This window comes from Fringilla coelebs (genome assembly GCF_963513975.1).
Source record: "Fringilla coelebs genome assembly, chromosome: Z".
NCBI classification, from domain to species: domain Eukaryota; kingdom Metazoa; phylum Chordata; class Aves; order Passeriformes; family Fringillidae; genus Fringilla; species Fringilla coelebs.
This window is the reverse complement of record NC_140031.1, coordinates 60056574-60075647: the sequence shown is the minus strand read 5'-3', so window position 1 is coordinate 60075647 and position 19074 is coordinate 60056574. Positions and strand designations below refer to the sequence as shown.

Genomic DNA, 19074 nt, shown 5'->3' with positions numbered 1-19074 from the left:
TTGTAATTTATTTATTTCTAACTAATGACACAGAAATAGAGCGTGGATTCCACATTCCTATTATTTTTGCCAGATCCTGTCTTGCCATAACTTAAAAACAGCTCTAGAGTCAAGAAAACCCTTGGAACTGAAATGACCACTGATCCATCATAAATAAAACAGCATCACCATCTTCTTTACATCTTCTTCCTAATTGATGGTAGGCATCTTTTAAGACACTGATTTTGGTTTTCAATTTTTTTAATTTCTGGCAGCTGAAGAGGAACTGTCAGTGCGAGTTCAGCAGTCAAGAAAGAGCTAACTATCTTTACTGCCTAAATCCACACTCTGTTGCTCCAGCCTGTACAAAGCTGAACTGCTGTTGTGTAAAAGTTAGTGACATCTGTTCAGAGGAAGACCACTGTTTCCTGAACTCCAACACAGCTATTTGCTAAAAGCTCTTTTGTCATATACATGCTTCCTCCTACCACCCATTTATATAGATCTTTTGTAGCAGTTTCACCAGTCACGAGGGCTTGAAGATATAACACTTTTCTTTAGCAGATCAAATCACTCTTTCCATATGTGTAACAATCATGGGGGGTGGGGGGGGGAAGAGGGAGTCCTCTTAAAATGAAATAATACTTCAGCACTTCAAAATTCTGTAAATTCTGTATCCTTAAATTCTATTTGAAAATTGTTAACTTCAACTGAGTGGTTCTGTAATTTCAAGCTGCTTTCTGTAACTAATGGGTTCCTACACTGTCATGCCTGTGCATTTAGCAATGGCACTGGAACAGGCCACCCAGAGGTTGTGGATTCTCCCTCACTGGAGATATTCAGGAACCATCTGGACACAATCCTGTGCCATGTGCTTTGGGACGACCTTGCTTGAGCAGGGAGGCTGAACCAGATGACCCATTGTGGTCCCTTCCAATCTGACCTGTTTTGTGATCAGCAAAGTACTCACATAATGACAGCAGTCTGGCATAGCACCACTCAGACACAAACAACTGGCGAGGGGCACCTAGAATCAATTCCAGAAGTTCTGTGTAGTCAATTTATATTCACAGGTCAAGCTCAAATTTGCATGGGTACTAGTACTTACCAAAGCCAGTGTTTCTAAGAACAAGTTTGAGATCCTTCATTATTTTTTTGAACAAAAAAGGAGGAGATGTTGTGTTAAGTTGGAAGTTGGACTGTTCTGTTTCCTCCTCCATTTGTAATGGTTCTGCCTTGGTTCTTTCCTCCCTCCCTTGTATTGTCAGTTATCCCAACTCCTCCCCAGTTGCCATGGAAACCAAGGCATCCTATCTTGAATCCCTCCCTCAGTGGGAGGGCACCCACCCTTCCCTCTTTGTGCCTCGCTCCCCTCTGGAATTCTATTCGTTCAGAGACTGACTCCTCCCCTGTCTCCCTTTCCCTTTATAAGCTGTTGTAACCCTCATGACTTTGTCTTCGGCTGTTGGTTCCACTGGAGATGTTGCCTCCCTGGTGGGACTCAATAAATCCGGATTCACCACAGCTGGAGTCCACTCTCTTTTCTGCTGATTGTAGCTGCAAGCCACATTCTTCAACAAGGCGGTCGGTCGTTGCTGTCATAGCACAGGGCAGTTGCCTTAGGCGCTGCCCTCAATCACTGAAATCAGGATAGTGCCCCATTACTGCTTGTGGTGCTGGATTGCTAGCCAGGATGTCCGAGAGGGACAATCCTCTCCAGCTGGCCGCTTCAAACAAGAGACTCAATGAACATGCAGCGAGAGCACAAGCACACTTCAGTGGTTTTAACATGGATGTGAAACTGCCTTAAACCATAAACCAGAAGTACTGAGGAAAAGCCCATCATTCGCCTCTTATAAGAATAAATAGCTAGGGATAGGGGAGTCCAACCTTTGTTGTCTCAAAAATCTGCCTTCATATTGCATATATATATACATGAAGTATAATCTCAGCACTGATACCTGTACTACTGCAGAATGCCCCTCTTTCTTGCAGCCTGAACCAACTGTTCCCATTTGCTATCTTTACCTTGGACATCAATTTTTTGCCGATCTGCTCTGGCTGAAAAAGAAATTCATTACAGTAAAATTAGATTTCTTCAACATTGGTATTATGAAATGATGCAAGCTTGCACTGTCTGAGTGCATGCATGGTTTCACTGAAGCAGGGCAGCTAGGTAATACCACGTTTCCCTGACCTTATTCCACCAGGCTCAGCAACTCAATTCCACTATATTTCTTTCCCTTTTTGCCTATGTACTCCCTTATTCTCCCTTATTCTAAAGCATTAAGTCATGATGATGACTCAGGTTGCCATAGTAAAAACACAAATAAAATTGTGATGTGTTTTCACTTGAGCTCAGTGCCTGAACTCATTTTCATCTTCTCTGTGTTGCATACTCTCTAATTTCTGTGCAGATGTGCAGAATTAGGTTCCATAGCCACATGTATTCTCTGTCAGGGGAAAAATAACTGCTTGCACTGCAGCCCATCACTTATCTAATGTGTCAACAAAAGGCACCTGTAGAAATATTGTTAAGTCTCTTCAGATTATACACAATGAGTCTGTTACTCTCTTCTCCACAAGAAAAAAAGTATTCAACAGTGAAGGAAAAGACAACAACCACACTGCTATAATAGACAGAAATTTTACACTGCCAACACTTATCACCACAGCACTTACAAAGACTCATCTCTAACTCTGAGAAAAAAATAAAGGACTTGGAATTCATGATTATGTTTCTTTGGGTAGAAAATGATGATTTGACTTTAAATGGAGAATTCTCAAGGCAGTTTATAATGAGAAAACTGATACAGGAATACTAAGTGCCTTACGCAAGGCTACACGACAATCCAGTTACAAAATGATGACAACCCTTACATCTTTATTTCTGAAGTCCACTTATTCAGTATCATTACTGATTTAATACCAATTGCATTTTTTTTACTGTACAGCTTGGTGCATACAATTGCATGATAATAAATTTACACTAAAGACACAAACCCTTTTTTTATGATTTGCATAGATCACCATTTAGACAAGAGGTTGTCACAATCCGTCCTTGCGGACAGGTTTCGTGATGGTTCGCGATCTCAGAGTGCAAAAAGGACAGACACGGTACAAGGGGGTTTGCAGCAATGATCAGAACAAATGCACTTTATTGAAATAACCACAGCAAAAATGTGTTGGGTAAGGATTGTGAAAAGGGAAAGATAAGGAAAAAGGGAGGAAAAAGGAAAGGGTATATAGCTACCAAATATGGGAATGGCGAAGGTCCTTCGGTGTCCAGCTGATGGAGTTCACCAATTCAAGTCCAGCGAGATCTCAGAGATGCAGTTCATCAGGATTCTAACTATACACTTTTTTGATGGGGGAAGGGAATGATTTTGAAACTGAATCCATTGTATTGGGGGAAAAAAAATGGTATTTGGAAGAAGGGTACACACAGTCCATATCTCAGTGGGCAAGAGCCATTGTTTTCGTGGTTGGGTGCTCGCACCTGCAACATCCATCTGGCTTTGGCTGGCTTGCCTTCCCCCCCACACACCTCCCCTGGGCTGGGGACTTTAGTCCCAGTCCTTGGAAAGTGTGGGAGAGGCCTTTTCACATGGGGATTTCATGTCTCTCGTCTTTTCTCTGGTGAGGTTGCTTCCTACATCTCAGTTTGTCTGTCACAGTGGGTACAAATGAACAGAAGGGGTCTTCTTCGAGGAACCACTCCTAAAACTCAGGAAAAGTCCAGCCAGGCCAGGAATTGGGAGAGGATAAATGCCAGAGCTATTGTTGCAAAAAGGTCAGAATGTCCAGTTTTCTTCTCCTCCTGAGACGCAGTGTAGCATGCAGTAAAATGCACACACCTGTGGCAATAGTAGCTTAGCCGTGCTCCCAGGTCATCAAGCTCTCCTGGCTTACGAAGCCAGAGGCCTGTGGACAGGGGGATCTTCAGTGGTCCCTCAATGACAGCTGTGAGGCAGATGAGGGATATTTCAGACAGACTCTCACAGAGGTGAGCAGTAAAATGCCACAGTTTGATGTCCAGTTTTTATATTCAACAAATTAAATAGCAGTAACTTTTCAAACAAGTTTAATTCCATTATTCCTCCAAGCTTTTCTGGAATGGTTACACAAATTTTGTCTGTTTGTTTTTTTTTTTTAATTATTTTTACTGGAGCTATGCTTCTCAGTAATTAGAATTACAATCCACCACATAGACATAAGTCATTTCATGTTCAGCATGCTTTGAAAATCATTAATTAAAGTAATCTAAAAGGCAAATTTTAGCTGGCTGAAGACTTGTATTTTTCAATGTGATGCTATTCAATAGTCTGTCATTCAAGGGTTTTTTACAGGCTTCCCAGGGAGGTCATGGAGTGTCTCTGGTGACATTCAAGACCCACCTTGACATATTCCTGTGTAATCTGCTCTAGATAATCCTGCCTGAGCATGGAGACTGGATAGGATCATGTCCAGAGGTCCCTTCCAACCCTGATTATTTTGTGGATTTTGAGGTGAGTGTTTTTGGTGATTAAAGTTGGAGGGTATGAATAAAAAAAAAAAAAAATCCCACTTCAGGTCTCTTGTATCCTATTAAGACTTCCTGTATGGACCTGTTCAAGCTGCCAAAGACACAAGTCCCGAGGGTACTCCCCAATGCAACCTCAGAGTACTTCAGGATACTCCTATTTTCTAGGCTGTAAATAAATAAATGCCTCTAATATATGTCTATGGTTATTTCAATCACAGAACCATAGAACACTAAGGGGTTGGAAGGAAGGGACCTTAGAGACCATCCAGTTCCACCCCCCCACACATATCCAGGGACACCTCCCACTACACTGGTTGCTCAAGGCCTTACCCATCTGGCTTTAAACATTGCCAGAGATGGGGAATCCGCAGGTTCTCTGGGCAACTTCCTCCTGTGTCTCACCACCCTCACAGTAAAGCATTTCTTCCCAATTTCTTCTAAATCTCTTTTAATTTGTACCCATTTCCTCTTGTCCTGTCATTACAATTCCTAATGACGAGTTCCTCTCTGGCTTTCCCGCAGGCCCACGGACAGGACTGCTAATTAAGTAAGAGGACTGTATGCACTCACCACGTCCTTGCAACACTACAGCAAACCCGCTCACCTTCATCATTCGGCACGCACTATGTTTGGATACCAACCCAAAAACGTCATTACCAACTTCCTCTTTTAGGCCTGAAAGCCCCTCCATAAATTGTGCCGGTTGTTCCCAGCACAATGCAGTTTCGCCTTTTGGCTTCCTCCACAAACTACACTAGGTTGGGCCTGCTTCCTTCCACCGCGACCCGCCAGACGGGAGCCACTGCCCCCCGCCAGGTTTACAGCGGCACAGCTCCCCCTGTCCGGGGAGTCACACCGGCACGGCTCCCCCTGTCCGGGGAGTCACACCGGCACGCCTCCCCGCACGGCCGGGCCCGGGGCGGTCACACCGGCTCGGTTGCCCCGGCCCGGGGCGGTGCCGCGCCTGCGGAGCCCGCGGTGTGCGGCAGGGGCGGGGCGGGGCGGCGCAGGCGCGGGGCAGCGGCCGGAGCCGAGGTGAGGCGGGCGCGGGGCCGGCGTGGTGGGGCTGTGTTAGCGTCAGGGGTGGTGTTAGCGGCCTCTCTGCTTTGCGGGGAAAGGAGCGAGGCCATCCCGCAGCTGCCTCCCCGCAGCCTCCCCAGGAGGTTCACACCAGATCCGGACGGTGCGACACGGGCCTGATCCAGGGCTGGCAGCGCGGAGGTGCCGCAGCCGCCGAGGTGGCAGCGGCCGCGGTGGAGAGGCGGTGGTGAAAGGGAGCCTCCGGTCAGCCCGTGGGTGCAAGGGGTCAGTGGGGGTGGCTGGCTCCGTGTCTTCTCTGAAAATCGTAAAGTCACGGTGTCAGATGGCCTTGGCTTTCCGGCTGCGTCTCGGGCGGGGCACCGGCTGCCTCCTGAGAAGAAGCTGGAGCGAAAGAGGTTTTACACTTCTGCTGTGAGGTGATAAATAAATAAAAAAAAAAAGCCTAAGATGCAGAGCTCTGGAGAGTTACGCTGCGGTAGTGAGGTGTGTGTTCTGCTCCGTTGGTCCTGGGTGGGATTCCCTGCTGCTGTCATGTGCAGTGCTGCAGGCAGAAAGGAGAGGAGAGTTGCCAGCTGCTCATGAGAGATTTTCCTCAATATGAGTGGGTTCTAGCTGTTGCAGTTTTCTGTCCTTGGTTGAATTTGTTTGCAAACCTTTTTTATTTCATATCTTCCTGTGACTCTAGCCTAACTTTTAGGGAAGATGGAACTTCCTGTTAGCTTCTGCAGCCTCATCAGAATGGGGAAGCTGTAAAGTTGGCGGAAACAGCTAGGGAAGATGTTTAGGGATTGTGTCCACACAAGATAAGAAGTTATCTGTCAATATATTCTATAAAGTGCGGAGCACTTGTATCATAACACCCTGCATATGATGTAAAGGATAGATGTATTGCGTAAGTTTTTGTAAACAAGCAGTACATTGTGCAGGTTCATCACACTTCTCTAGTGAGTAAAGGGCATTTGAGGTCTGACTAATGATTGTAAAGCATGCCACGCTTTTATGTGAAACATACATATGTATATACACAAACTTTGTTCCTGAATGACATCTATGATGAAATCGCAGGTGAAGGAGCCAGCTTGCCTCTTGAAAGTGTCATCTGTAAAGAAAAGAATTGTGGAAAGGCTTTGGTTGGAAGGGACCTTAAAGATGATGTTGTTCCAATGCCACCAGCTCTGGGCAGGCATGCCATCCCACTAAATAGTGTAGTTCAGTGCTCCATCCAGGCTGGCCCTGAGCATTACCAGGGAGTGGGCATCCACTTTTCTGGGCAACTTTTTTCAATGCATCACCACCATCACGGTAAAGAATTACTTCCTGACATCTAATCTAAATATTTCCTGTCTTGATTTAAAACAAGTCCTAATGCTATTTGCCCATGTAAAAAGAAAATGAGATAATTATGACAGCTGCTCTTAACTTTTTTTTCCTACAATTTTTTTTTCTTTTTTTTTAGGTCATGTGAGCATTTTAGTTAGACAAGAGAGAGGAAACAGGCATGTCAGCTCTTTGTCCACCACCATCTCCTGCAGTTGCTAAGACAGAGATCTCTTTGAATGGCGAGTCACCATTATTAGCTGCCACTTTTGCTTACTGGGACAATATTCTTGGCCCCCGAGTGCGGCACATTTGGGCCCCAAAGACAGATCAGGTACTTCTCAGTGACGGTGAAATAACTTTTCTTGCTAACCACACCCTGAATGGAGAAATACTTCGGAATGCAGAAAGTGGCGCAATAGATGTGAAGTTCTTTGTTTTGGCCGAAAAAAGAGTAATCATTGTGTCATTAATCTTTGATGGAAACTGGAACGGGGACAGAAGCACCTATGGACTGTCAATTATACTTCCTCAAAGTGAGCTTGGTTTCTACCTGCCACTTCACAGACTATGCGTGGATAGGTTAACACATATTATAAGGAAAGGAAGGATATGGATGCATAAGGTAAGTTTATTGTTCATTACTTAAAATAACTTTTAGATTGTCTTTGTGCAGAAGCAAAAATTGAGACGCTGTGACATCTGTTATGTGGAGACCAGAGATGCAAACTCAGAAGAGGCCAGTCTTTGTACAGTTTTGAAGGTTAACGGTTATCACATTATAGATCAGCAAATTCAAAGCTGGGAGTTTTAGCCATGGGATTATCCTGGTGGTACTATATAGCCTCTACGAGACTGTGTAGTTGAAAGAGGTTTCCTGTACAGTTTTTATCTCTCTGAATTTCATATAAATTGTTGCTTTTAATTGTGTTAATCTGTGTATTTAAAATAGGTTTAATTGTAAATGTACTGTGTTTCCAATTGTTGTTTTCCTTGTCGAGGTCCAGAAAAGGGAACTGATGCAATTAATCTTCCCATTCCTGTTACATGTTTATTTTTTTAAAAAAGAGGGTGTTAACAAGCAGTTTTTCAGGACTTAAACTGTGTAGAACTAAAGGGAGATCTACAAAAGTACATCTGCTTTAGTCCAAATAGTTCTACTCCTGAAACTCAAAAAGGAAGACGTGCCAAATTTTTCTTATGCGCAGGAACTCTGACCTTTGGGTAAATCATGGATATTTCCTTATTACGTGAAATCTTTTATGTATTTTTCTTGAAACTAAATTAACAGTCTAATGGTAAAAATTAAATTTTTTGTCGTCATTATGCAGTTCAAACTGTCTTAGAGCAGTAAAGTGACCATCAACTGTAATGAATGTGATGATGCACTTTTGTCAGGTATCTTCTGTTCTGAGACCTGTAGTCAGCACACTTTAAACATACTCTGAGTGCTCATATCTGAAGTACTTACAGAAATAACAAGCTGATATTATTTTTGTGGCGGTGGTGTTTCCTTTTTGCTGTATTGCCTGATTGTGGCTGGTAGTGCTTTCTGAAACACTGTCTTTTCATAGTTTCTGGGGTTTACTTTTCAGAGAAAGGATAGTACATAAAGTTCTTTCTTAATATAGTAGAAACACCATTTAATTCCTTTTCAAGTATTTTAAAAGCCTGTTAGATATTAGTGATTTTAATGTAAGTGAATGGTGTTTCATGTTCCTGATTACATTGCTTCTTTCATTTAGTGTCCTCTGCACTGACTTCTAATGAAAGTGATCAAATAAGAATTATCCATCATTTTTAGCTGTAATACATTTTCTCAGTTCTTAGATATTGCTCCATTCCAGTATGTTTTCACAGTAGAAGTGACCTTCAAGCAGCATTGAGAATGATTTTTTTTTTTCTTTAAGCAGGTAGGTAGGTCAGTTGAATTAGCTAAGACAGCAATACATTCTGAATTCTGGACTCTTTTTTTTTTTCTTTTTTTTTTTTCTTTTTTTTTTTAAGAGCACAGATAGATGCATGTATCTGCAGCTTTTCAGTCTAATTCAGAAAAGAGAAAACTGCTTGGAAAATGTAGATTAAAATTTAGGCATGATTTGTAGAATAATTGTAACTGTGATAATTAAAATGGCTTCATTCTGTAGTTTGCATTTTGAGGCATTTTGGCAGATATGGTTACATACAGCAGGTCAGAAAAAATTATCAAGCCCTATCTGGATCTGTATCTGTTCTGGATGTTCTAATAATTGTGAGTATTAGCTCTCCTTACTTCTGTGTAGAGCCAGACAACATTTCCATCTAGACTTAAGATGAGAAGAGCCTTTTGAACTGAAGAATTAGGAAAAACATGGAACAGTGTTCAGACTGGCAAAGAAAGACAGGCAACTCTTAGCAAGTCATCAGTATGGGATTAGAAACCCCATTCACCTACTCCAGTTTATGCTTTGTATGTTTGTCTAATAATTTTCAACGGTTATATTTTTGAAAAATAGTGGCTTACATATTTGTTCAGTCTTATCTTCAAGAAGACTGAGTTTTTTAAAATGGTTGTCAAGGATGTCTGACTGAAGGGTGGAGGTGCCCTGAAGGAATCTGCCTTGTTCCAGTATTGTTTTTCACTGATGCTTCTTTTAGATGGTTAGAAAAGTTTTATTGCTTTTCAAGGGCAAACTACTGTAGCTTATTCTGTAAGGGCAAACTACTGTAGCTTTTAATCTGCTCAAAAAAACCCTCTTGCAAACTCTTTTCACACTTGAAGTTGATTAACCCTGAGTAGGTCAGTCACAGGAAACTAATGATTAGCCACTAAAAATGCAATAACCTGTCAGCATCTAGCAAAAGATATCATTAGTTCTCCCAGTGTCTGCTATTTTTTGTGACTTGTATTGATGCTGCAGCAATTAATGCCAAGTCCTCTATGTGAATAATAACATTCCATTATAAGTTCATTTTAAATGCAGTTTGCTATTCAGCTGCTGATGAGCCTGTTTTCAGAGCTTTGTTCAGCCTTTTGTACATTCTTTTGTGTACTCTGAGGTTTCGTGTCTCCTGTCCTTAGTTGTAAAACAAGGTTTTGAAGACTTGTAAGTGCCTCAAGAGGTGGGGAAAAAATCTTTTGTTTCCCACCCTCTCCAGTCAAATAGTTTTTCTCATTCTGAAGATCTTCTTTTTCTCCTGTTATATCAGGAATCCTCAATCTATACTGTGTCCATCTGAAAATAAAAATCCATACGTAAAGTGGAATTCTTCACTATAATCTGTTCATCTAGCATTTGCTTGATCTATAATGATGATAATGTTTTGACATTGTCATCAAACCCTTCCTTTCCTGCCCAAACATGAGAGATGTGCAGTGGAGGGCAGAGCAGGGAGCATTGATTTGTGTTGCGCAACATCACTTCCTCCTCTTGTACAACTCTGTACAAGAAAAAGTACTTGAACATCAAAATTTGAATGGAAGAAGCCTGACTCCACAGGGAAGAAACTGTTATGAGTGACTGGTGTGTGCATACATACATGAACAAATGCCCGAGTGTTTATATTTAGCTCCTTCTCTTGCGCAGGAGAGGCAAGAACATTTCCAGAAGATTGTCTTGGAAGGCACAGAAAGAATGGAGGATCAGGTAAGGGCCATCTGGTGAATTCATGTGGCACACCATTGCAAAACCATTTGGCTGCCATTTATGACTGCCTAAGTCGGTGTTGCTTCTTATTTTTGGGATCCAGGAGCCTGCATTAGACTGGCTAATAATGCGACATGCACACTAAGCAAAGTTTCCAAAGATAGGATGATGGAAGCTGTGATCAAATTAAAGGAAGTTATATTTCATCACTTTAGGGATAAAGTAGAAATTTGTGAATATTACCTTTCAGAAAACGAAACTCATTAACTTGAACTTGAAGGTCTGTAAAGGTAGCAGCTTCCATAGAGTCATGCCAGCCTCCTATCAGGGTTTAGATAGGAAATTAGGTTTAGAATTCTGGAGACATACGGAGTCTGTCACATTGAAATGTGCTTGGAGACTGTGAAAAGAATTTGATTTCTGAAACTCTATATATGAGACTGTGGCTTCCTTTTCTTGTGATAGATAAGTCAGGAAAGTATTTTTGTATGTTAATGAATAATATGCCTGGTTTTGGTTTCCAGTCATTGTTATAAGATCAGACTTGTACATAAAATGCTTAACAGTGATTGCACATAACATAGTATGATCAAATTATCTCACATCAAATACTTGTTGTCTAGGCAAATCAAAACTGATGCTGAAAATTAGCATAAGATACACATTTTAGGCATGATGTTGAGAAGCCAAATAGATGTTTCCAGTTTATCATTATTGATGAGCAAAGCCCAAAAAGTCTGTGCATCAGTTTCTGCTCATACTACCCTTCCAAGCAGAAGGAAGTTAGGATGTTTTGCACGTAATACTGCAAGTTGATGTTAGTAGTAACTTCTAATACTACCCAATGAATGTGCTTTTACTTCAAGCATCTTATTTATTGTTCAGGGTCAGAGCATCATTCCAATGCTGACAGGAGAAGTCATTCCTGTAATGGAACTTCTTTCGTCTATGAAATCACACAGTGTTCCAGAGGAAATAGATGTAAGTTCTTGTTTTATTTTTATTCTGAATTTTTGAAAAGTGACTTTCTCCTTCTGGATAAAACATAGCTTTAGGCCTTTACTTGGGTACTCACTTTGCCAGAGAAAATGCCCATTTTCCTAAATTCTTGTACACTTCTGTTACTTAACATCAAGTTCTCCTAAGTGGAGTAATGCATGGCAGTATTTTTTGTGGTCATCACTTAGCAAAATTGACTGCATAGGATGATGTCATTGTACGAATGGAAAGGCAGTTTGATGCAACCAAAAATGAATGGGCAGATTAATGGATTTGATGTTGATACCTGTTTCAGCACATTATAGTGTTCTCATGGAAGATAGAAGTGATATGACATGCACTAATCTAAAGTATTCTGATCATTTTTTACAGAAAAAAATACACTAAGAGAAACCTGACTTGTGACTGGTGAAGACTTAATAATCAAGTGACTTTCTCATTTTCAAAATGCTTTGTCTGAAGACAGGTCTTCTTAAGATTATGCTTTTTGGGGAAGCCATACAACTGAACTTAAATAGTTTCCAAACAGTTGCCATGTATCAAAGCGAAAATCAATTTTTTGGAAGGTGATAAGATTCTTGTCTAACTTTTGTTTATATTTACTTGCATTTCAGATAAGTGACACAGTGCTAAATGATGATGACATTGGGGATAGTTGCCATGAAGGCTTTCTCCTCAAGTATGAAACTCAGTTTTGATTTATGCTGTAGTAAAATGATTTAAACTTGTGTATGCATCTGAATGTATCTATCTGCATGTGCATGTGAACATGGATTGGAATAGATTTCTTTATAGGAGGGGGAATAATGACATGTGTTTGACTTTTTGTGATTTTTGTCAGTAAAATGTTATAAAGTTTCTGCCATTTTAAAAGAATGGTTCTGGGCTAATTGCTGCATCTCTGTAGACTCCGTTGTCACAGGATTATTTGTTTGATAATAGAATTCCTATCAAATACATGTTTTTCTTTGATACCTACAATTAATTTTCTAGGACTCTAAGTCAGATGCTTGCTTTTTTTTAAATAGCAAAAATCCTGGGTTGTTAATAGACTCTAAATAAGAGTCCTTAATGGTATGGCATATAGCATACTTATTGTTGAGTTGTGTATTTCTTTTTCCCCTGGTTTTAATTTTTAAGTGGAAAGAGTTGAACTTGAGAGCAGCTTGGTCCCTTCCTGTGGGATAGTGTATTTAATAGGTTCTAATTGATGTTCTGTTACATTCCATTGTCTTTCCAGCATAACTGCATTCATATATGTAGTGCTTGGTGCCATCTATTTATATGCCATCACATGTGCTTCTAATCCTGAAGAAACCATTGAACTTTTGGATTTCAGCAGTTACCTATGCTGCTGTTTTATGTCCTATGGTCATGGGCATGTAGGCTATATTTATACTTGAAACACTTCTCTTCTTGTGAAGGTGACAATTATTTCATTTGAAAAATTTGATTAAATGTATTAACCTATGTCTGTTTTTACTTGCAGTGCAATTAGTTCACACCTGCAGACCTGTGGTTGTTCTGTAGTCGTAGGAAGCAGTGCAGAAAAAGTTAATAAGGTAACATACTTTCTAATTAACTGAACTTAAATGCTTAAATATTAGGAGTGTTACTTGGAACAAAGTTAATCTATAAACATTCTTGAGGCTGAAGAAGGAAGGAGTGCTATTGTCTGGCTATCTTTCAGTTGACTGGTCTAGCAGACGAGAATTCTGCCAGAAAATTGAATGCCTTTCAGTTGTATTCCGACAACTATAAGAAAACCAATGTATTTAACTGATACAGTACATAAATGAGTAGTAAGTGAGTCTGAGCTTTTAAAATCAGGTTTTTTAGCTGAAATACACAAATAGAAGAGACCTGACTGGCTGGCTTGTCCATTTCAGCTATGTCATAGAATCACAGAATGATCAAACTTGGAAGAGACCTTTAACGTCATCCAGTCCAACCATCCACCTGGCACTGCTACTTTAGCCCCTAAACTACTCAGCCACATTACCTGGCACCAGATTTAAGATGCCTCTTAAACATGTCCAGCTATGGGGTCTCCGCTACCTCCCTGGGAAACCTATTCCAGTGTTGACAGCTAACAGTGAGAAATAATAATTAATCCAAGTCTCCCCTGTCTCATTTTAAGACCATTTCCTCTTGTCCTCTCACTGCAGGCACAGCAGAGACTGGTCCTCACCTCACTGCACCCTCCTTTCAGGGAGCTGTGGAGTGTGATAAGGTCACCTGAGCCTCCTTTTTTCAAGACGAAATAGCCATTCTTCCTAAGACATGTTTTCTAGTCCTTTCCTTTTTGCCCTTCTCTGAACACATTCCAGCAGTCCAGCACTTCAGTGTCCTTTTTGAAGCAAGAGGCCCTGAAGTAAAGACAGCATTTGAGCCGTCGCCTCATGAGGACCAAGTACAGGGGGGCAAGCACTGCCCTGGTCCTCCAGCTGGCCGCAGTATCCTGCTGATACTGGCCAGGATGCCGTTGGCCTTCATCATTACCTGGGCCCACTGCTGGCTCATTTAAAGCTGGCTGTCAACCAGCACCCCCAGGTCCCTTTCTCCTGAACAGCTCTTGAGTGACTCTGCCCCAGCCTGTAGTGCTGCATGAGGTTGTTGTAACCCAAGGGCAGAACCCAGCACTTGGCCTTTTTGCACCTCATGCAGTTTGTCCTTGGCCCATTGATCAAGTCTGTGTGATGAGGTCTCTGTGCAGAGCCTTCCTACCCTGAGCGATCAACGCTTTTGCCCAGCTTGGTGTCATCTGCAAACTGACTGAGGGTGCACTCAATCCTCACATCCAGGTCATCAGTAAAGATGCTAAATAGGACCAATCCCAGGACTGAGCTCTGGGGATCACTGGTAGAGGTGAGTATACAGACAATACCTATGTCATTGGGTATTGCCTGTATGCTCTTAAACAGTTAATTTCCATAATTTCTCCTGCATTGGGCAGTAAACAGGCTTCTGTGTCATGAGCTGCTTGTGTTTTGTAGAACATATGTCTGTTTCTTCAATGTGAAATAAAAAAATTAGGAACAGTAGGTCTGCTGAATAAATTATATATTACTTGTAGACTTCACATGCTATATATGTATAGCATGCTATATATAAGAAGCCCTTTATACTATTTTATAGCATAAAGGACTTCTTGCCTTAATGAAATAAAAAAGTTTTTTAAAAAAAATTTAAAGGTACCTTTAGTAAACCTATGTTTTGAAATAAACAGTTCATTATGCTTTGTAAAAACTGGGGCAGAGCAAAGGCATTGTTTTATGTGTATTGCCAGCCTTTATAAAGGACCTCTGATCAAATCAACGAAAATGCAGATGCCCACAAGCACCAGGCAAACCAGAGAAAAGAAAATTCTGAGATCTTAGCTGCAGCCACAGCTAGCCATAGTTAATATGTATTGTTTCAGAGATTTAAGATTTACACACAATTAAGTTACTGGAAATGTTACATGTTTAAGAGAAATGCTATATTAATACAAGAGGAAATGTCCGAAGCTTAAGTAGTTATAAAAAGCTTACAGATCATTAAATAGTTAATAAAAAGGACCTAATGTCTAAATGGTTATGAATATAGAAAATAATATATCAATAAGCTAGACAGTATAGAAAAAAAACAGTGTGAGCCTCAAGATCAATTGAGGGTAAATGTCATAAATTAATTCTATGCATGTTCTTAGCAGCATGCTCCTTGTGTCGTGGTAAAACTCTTTTAAAGTAACTGCTTTCTTAATAGCATATTTCAGCTTGCCTCAAAGGAAAAAAAAAAACACTTGTGGCATATTGTGACAAAAAGTGTCAGTCACAAATTATGTTGTCATTGTTTTAGGTACTGCAGAAACACATTGTGCAAGGACAGAGCCTTTTCACATATCTAACAGACACAGATAAGACACCACAGGTTAAGACTGAAAGATGAACGGAATGGAATATGTGTTGTATTTGGAGTGATAACTAGTAGCTATTTCTGCTGAGAAGTGTGAAGATGGGTGATAAAGTACCTGTGTTCATTGTAGTGGAGAGTTTAAGGAAATTACTGAGGAAATAAGCATCAATGCTTATTTACAAAATTGATTGTGCCTGATTTGAGACAATAACTGCTATTTCAATATGGAATGAACAAAAAGTAAGAGGCCTCAAAGGCTAGGAAAGTAATCACAGTAACTCATGTTTATTAAAAGAAAGATGTAGAAGACAAAAGTGATTTATTCTGCATAATTGGGTAAAAAACAAATTTGGTATCAAGAATGTGTAGGATTTTTTCATCATTTGACAAGAAGATGGAGTAGTATGGCTTACAGTGCCAGTAATTAAAAAATAAGTAAAAGTAAGCATGTCACTCTTCTGTGGCCTTTTATAAAGTTTTGGATTTTCTAATAAATGTGGTGAATTCTTCTGTTCATAATTCAAAATGCCCAATACAAGGCATTTCAATGCACAGTCTAGTCAGACTTACTTCCTTACATGTTCATGTTTTTCTAAACTATTCTCTTTAATCCAGATTGTAAGAACGTTGTGCCTGTTTCTCACACGATCTGAGCGGAAATGTTCCAGACTCTGTAGAAGCGAGTCCTCTTTCAAATATGAGTCAGGACTTTTTGTTCAAGGCTTACTTAAAGTAAGTATGCTTAGGAAAGTTCTGTTCTTCCATAGTTTACGAACATTCTTCAATGTATGTTATGCACACACATACAGACATTCATGTTCAAAAACATGTGTCATTGTCCTGTGATGTCATTTTTCTGGCATGTAACTTTCCTTGTAATTATCTTCATGTTAAAATTCCAAGCCAGTCTTTTCTATGACACATCTGTTTCTTGAGGATTGTTCAGGATTGTTCCTATACTTTGAGGTACAATAATAATACACTCTTGCCTGCCTGGGGCCAGAATTCCAAAAGTCATTTAAGTTTTTGTGTTTTAACAAAACCAAGGAAGAACAATCCTATCAGGCCTGTATTTCCAAGTATTTTAAACAGTCTGTAGCAATGGGTGAAGATGATTAGAAAAATAATGCTTCTTGCTCTAGCAAGCAGTGTGAACTTACCTGATAATTATAATACTATAATGCTAATGGGCTCACAAACCAGGTGATGCAATACTCTAATACACAGGTCACCTCAGTACCTATTTTCACCTTTTTGTTAAGGAAATCATCCAGTATTAATGACTTATTACTGCAATACAACCACCAGTTGTTCCAAACAAAATACATATAAAATGTAGGCATGATGTTTTAATACTGTTTTGTCCCAGTGCTGCTTTGCATTTTTAACTCAAATAGGGTTTTTTTTCCACTAAAACAGGATGCAACAGGAAGCTTTGTGTTGCCCTTCCGTCAAGTAATGTATGCCCCATACCCTACTACCCATATAGATGTGGATGTCAATACAGTGAAGCAGATGCCTCCTTGTCATGAACACATCTATAACCAAAGACGATACATGAGATCTGAACTCACAGCATTTTGGAGAGCTAATTCAGATGAAGAAATGTCTCAAGATCATATTATCCACACAGATGAGAGTTTCACACCTGATTTGTACGTTTTCTTCTCACATCTCACAAAGTTACTTGATTTGGGATAAGAGTATAGAGTACAGAGCCTACATGCTAATAAAGTACATGGAGCTTCTTAAAAGAAATTAAACTTCTTCAGTTCTGGTATTTACACTTGTTTTGGCAGAATTGACCAGGTCCCTCAGTATTTGGTTATATCAAATACTATTGAAATTAAATTTCAGTGATAATTCTGACCATGTCATGTTAATTTTATTGCTTGTTGCAATTAGGGGTATAATAGAGATATGTGTACTTTACAGAGACCAGTGTCTTTTCTGGATTTAGTTCCTTTCATCTCAGTGCTTTAAAATTCTGTGTTATCTTTAGAAATACCAGAATTATAATTTACTACAATTTTAAATTCACGTTTAATTTCAACCAGACTATCAACAGTAATGCTATTGCTGTGTTCAACTCCTAGAAGGTTAATATCTCTTACTGGCATTAACTCACATGTCTGTTTGTTTTCTTTTCTATAGAAATGTCTTTCAAGATATTGTTCATAGAGATACATTAGTAAAAGCCTTCCTGGATCAGGTAATTGTTGCTTTTGTCAGAAAAAAAAGAAACGCAGTTCAGTACTTTGACCCGTAGTAACAGGTAATTTGACACAAACACATTATTTAATGGTTTGGTAGCTTTTCTTCATACTACTGCTGTGATTCTTCTCTAGATAAGTAGAAAGAAAAATATTGATATAAAACTGAAACCCCTGCTTAAGCGTTAAAAACAAGGGACATTTTCTATTGTTGTGCAACAGTGTCTGCAATCAACAGTATTGAAAAAACTGCCTGACCAGGAATAATTTCAGATAGCTGTCCAAACAGAATTGTAATACGGCTTCATTTATTGTATCTGAGCAAATAGAAAACATAGAAAGCATGCTGACTATGTACAAATCTGCTGTTATTTGCCTGCTTTGTTATAATTAGGGATATCTTATGTGTGTATGCAATGTTTCTTTATTTTCAAGATTCTTAAAATGATTCTTGAATTTTTATGTCTACCTAATATTCTTAATTTTTAACAGATCTTTCACCTGAAGCCTGGCTTATCTCTAAGGAGTACGTTCCTTGCACAGTTTCTGCTAGTCCTTCACAGAAAAGCCTTAACTTTAATAAAGTACATAGAGGATGACACGTAAGTGAACAGATGATGGAAAGCAGATTTAGAGAAGCTTCTTTTGTTCTTTTTTAAAACACATGTTTTTATTTCCTTGCAGGCAAAAAGGCAAAAAACCTTTTAAGTCTCTTCGTAGCTTAAAGATAGATCTCGACTTGACAGCAGAGGGCGATCTTAACATAATAATGGCTTTGGCTGAGAAGATTAAACCAGGTCTACACTCCTTTATCTTTGGGAGGCCATTCTACACTAGTGTACAAGAACGTGACATGCTCATGACATTTTAAAGTCTTCCCTGCATCTGATAATACAGTCCTGCAGAGAAATCTGTCGGTGGGACCCCCAAACTGGGGACAAGCATTGTCGACTGAGGGCAAAGCATCAGGAGCACAGTAACATTGAGGTGTGTCTTAAACAGTAAGGGTCTTGTTAGAGTGAATTTTAATTTAGCTAGATAAGCATGATTTTAATTAATTGGTCTCATCTGTGTGTTTTTTTAATTGTAAATGTTACCAGAGGTTACCAGAGGTTCCTTGGCCATATTGGCTTAGTGGATAAATGTGGATGTGTTTTTGGTGTATGATAAAAGAAAGCATTTAAATTTTTATTCCCCAGAAACTTCTTTCAGGTGTGTGTCATATTTTCCCTATCCTGCTGTGTCAATATTTTCAGTGTTTCCACAGAAAACAGTATATATGTCCTCACTAACCATGGACGTTGCAGAAAATGCTCCTTCCAAGAGTTTCAGTTTTAAAAACTGTTGTTCTTATGTATGTGGTGCAAATCTTAAATAGGACTTTTACTCATCTGCTTCTTTTAACACTACTGCCTTCTTCCTTTAGAGCATTTAAACATTTTTTTGCAGTTTTTAATGTACTACAAAGTGCTGTTTC

At 39.7% G+C, this 19074-nt stretch overlaps 1 protein-coding gene across 2 annotated transcripts; it reads left to right on the top strand.

The window, feature by feature from the left end:
- The first annotated feature begins 5501 nt into the window (after positions 1–5501).
- On the top strand, positions 5502–18777 carry C9orf72 (C9orf72-SMCR8 complex subunit). 2 transcript variants are annotated; one of them, XM_084225260.1, is made up of 11 exons: positions 5502–5539; positions 7002–7487; positions 10429–10488; positions 11374–11469; positions 12102–12166; positions 12977–13049; positions 16000–16116; positions 16804–17039; positions 17539–17596; positions 18090–18199; positions 18282–18777. In XM_084225260.1, the coding sequence occupies exons 2-11, from the start codon at positions 7044–7046 to the stop codon at positions 18466–18468; spliced, it is 1446 nt and encodes a 481-aa protein (XP_084081386.1). In that variant the 5' UTR covers positions 5502–5539; positions 7002–7043; the 3' UTR covers positions 18469–18777. The 2 variants fall into 2 exon arrangements, with proteins under 2 accessions (XP_084081386.1, XP_084081385.1); XM_084225259.1 differs by lacking the exon at positions 5502–5539 and having other exon boundaries at positions 6826–7487.
- Positions 18778–19074: the final 297 nt, after the last annotated feature.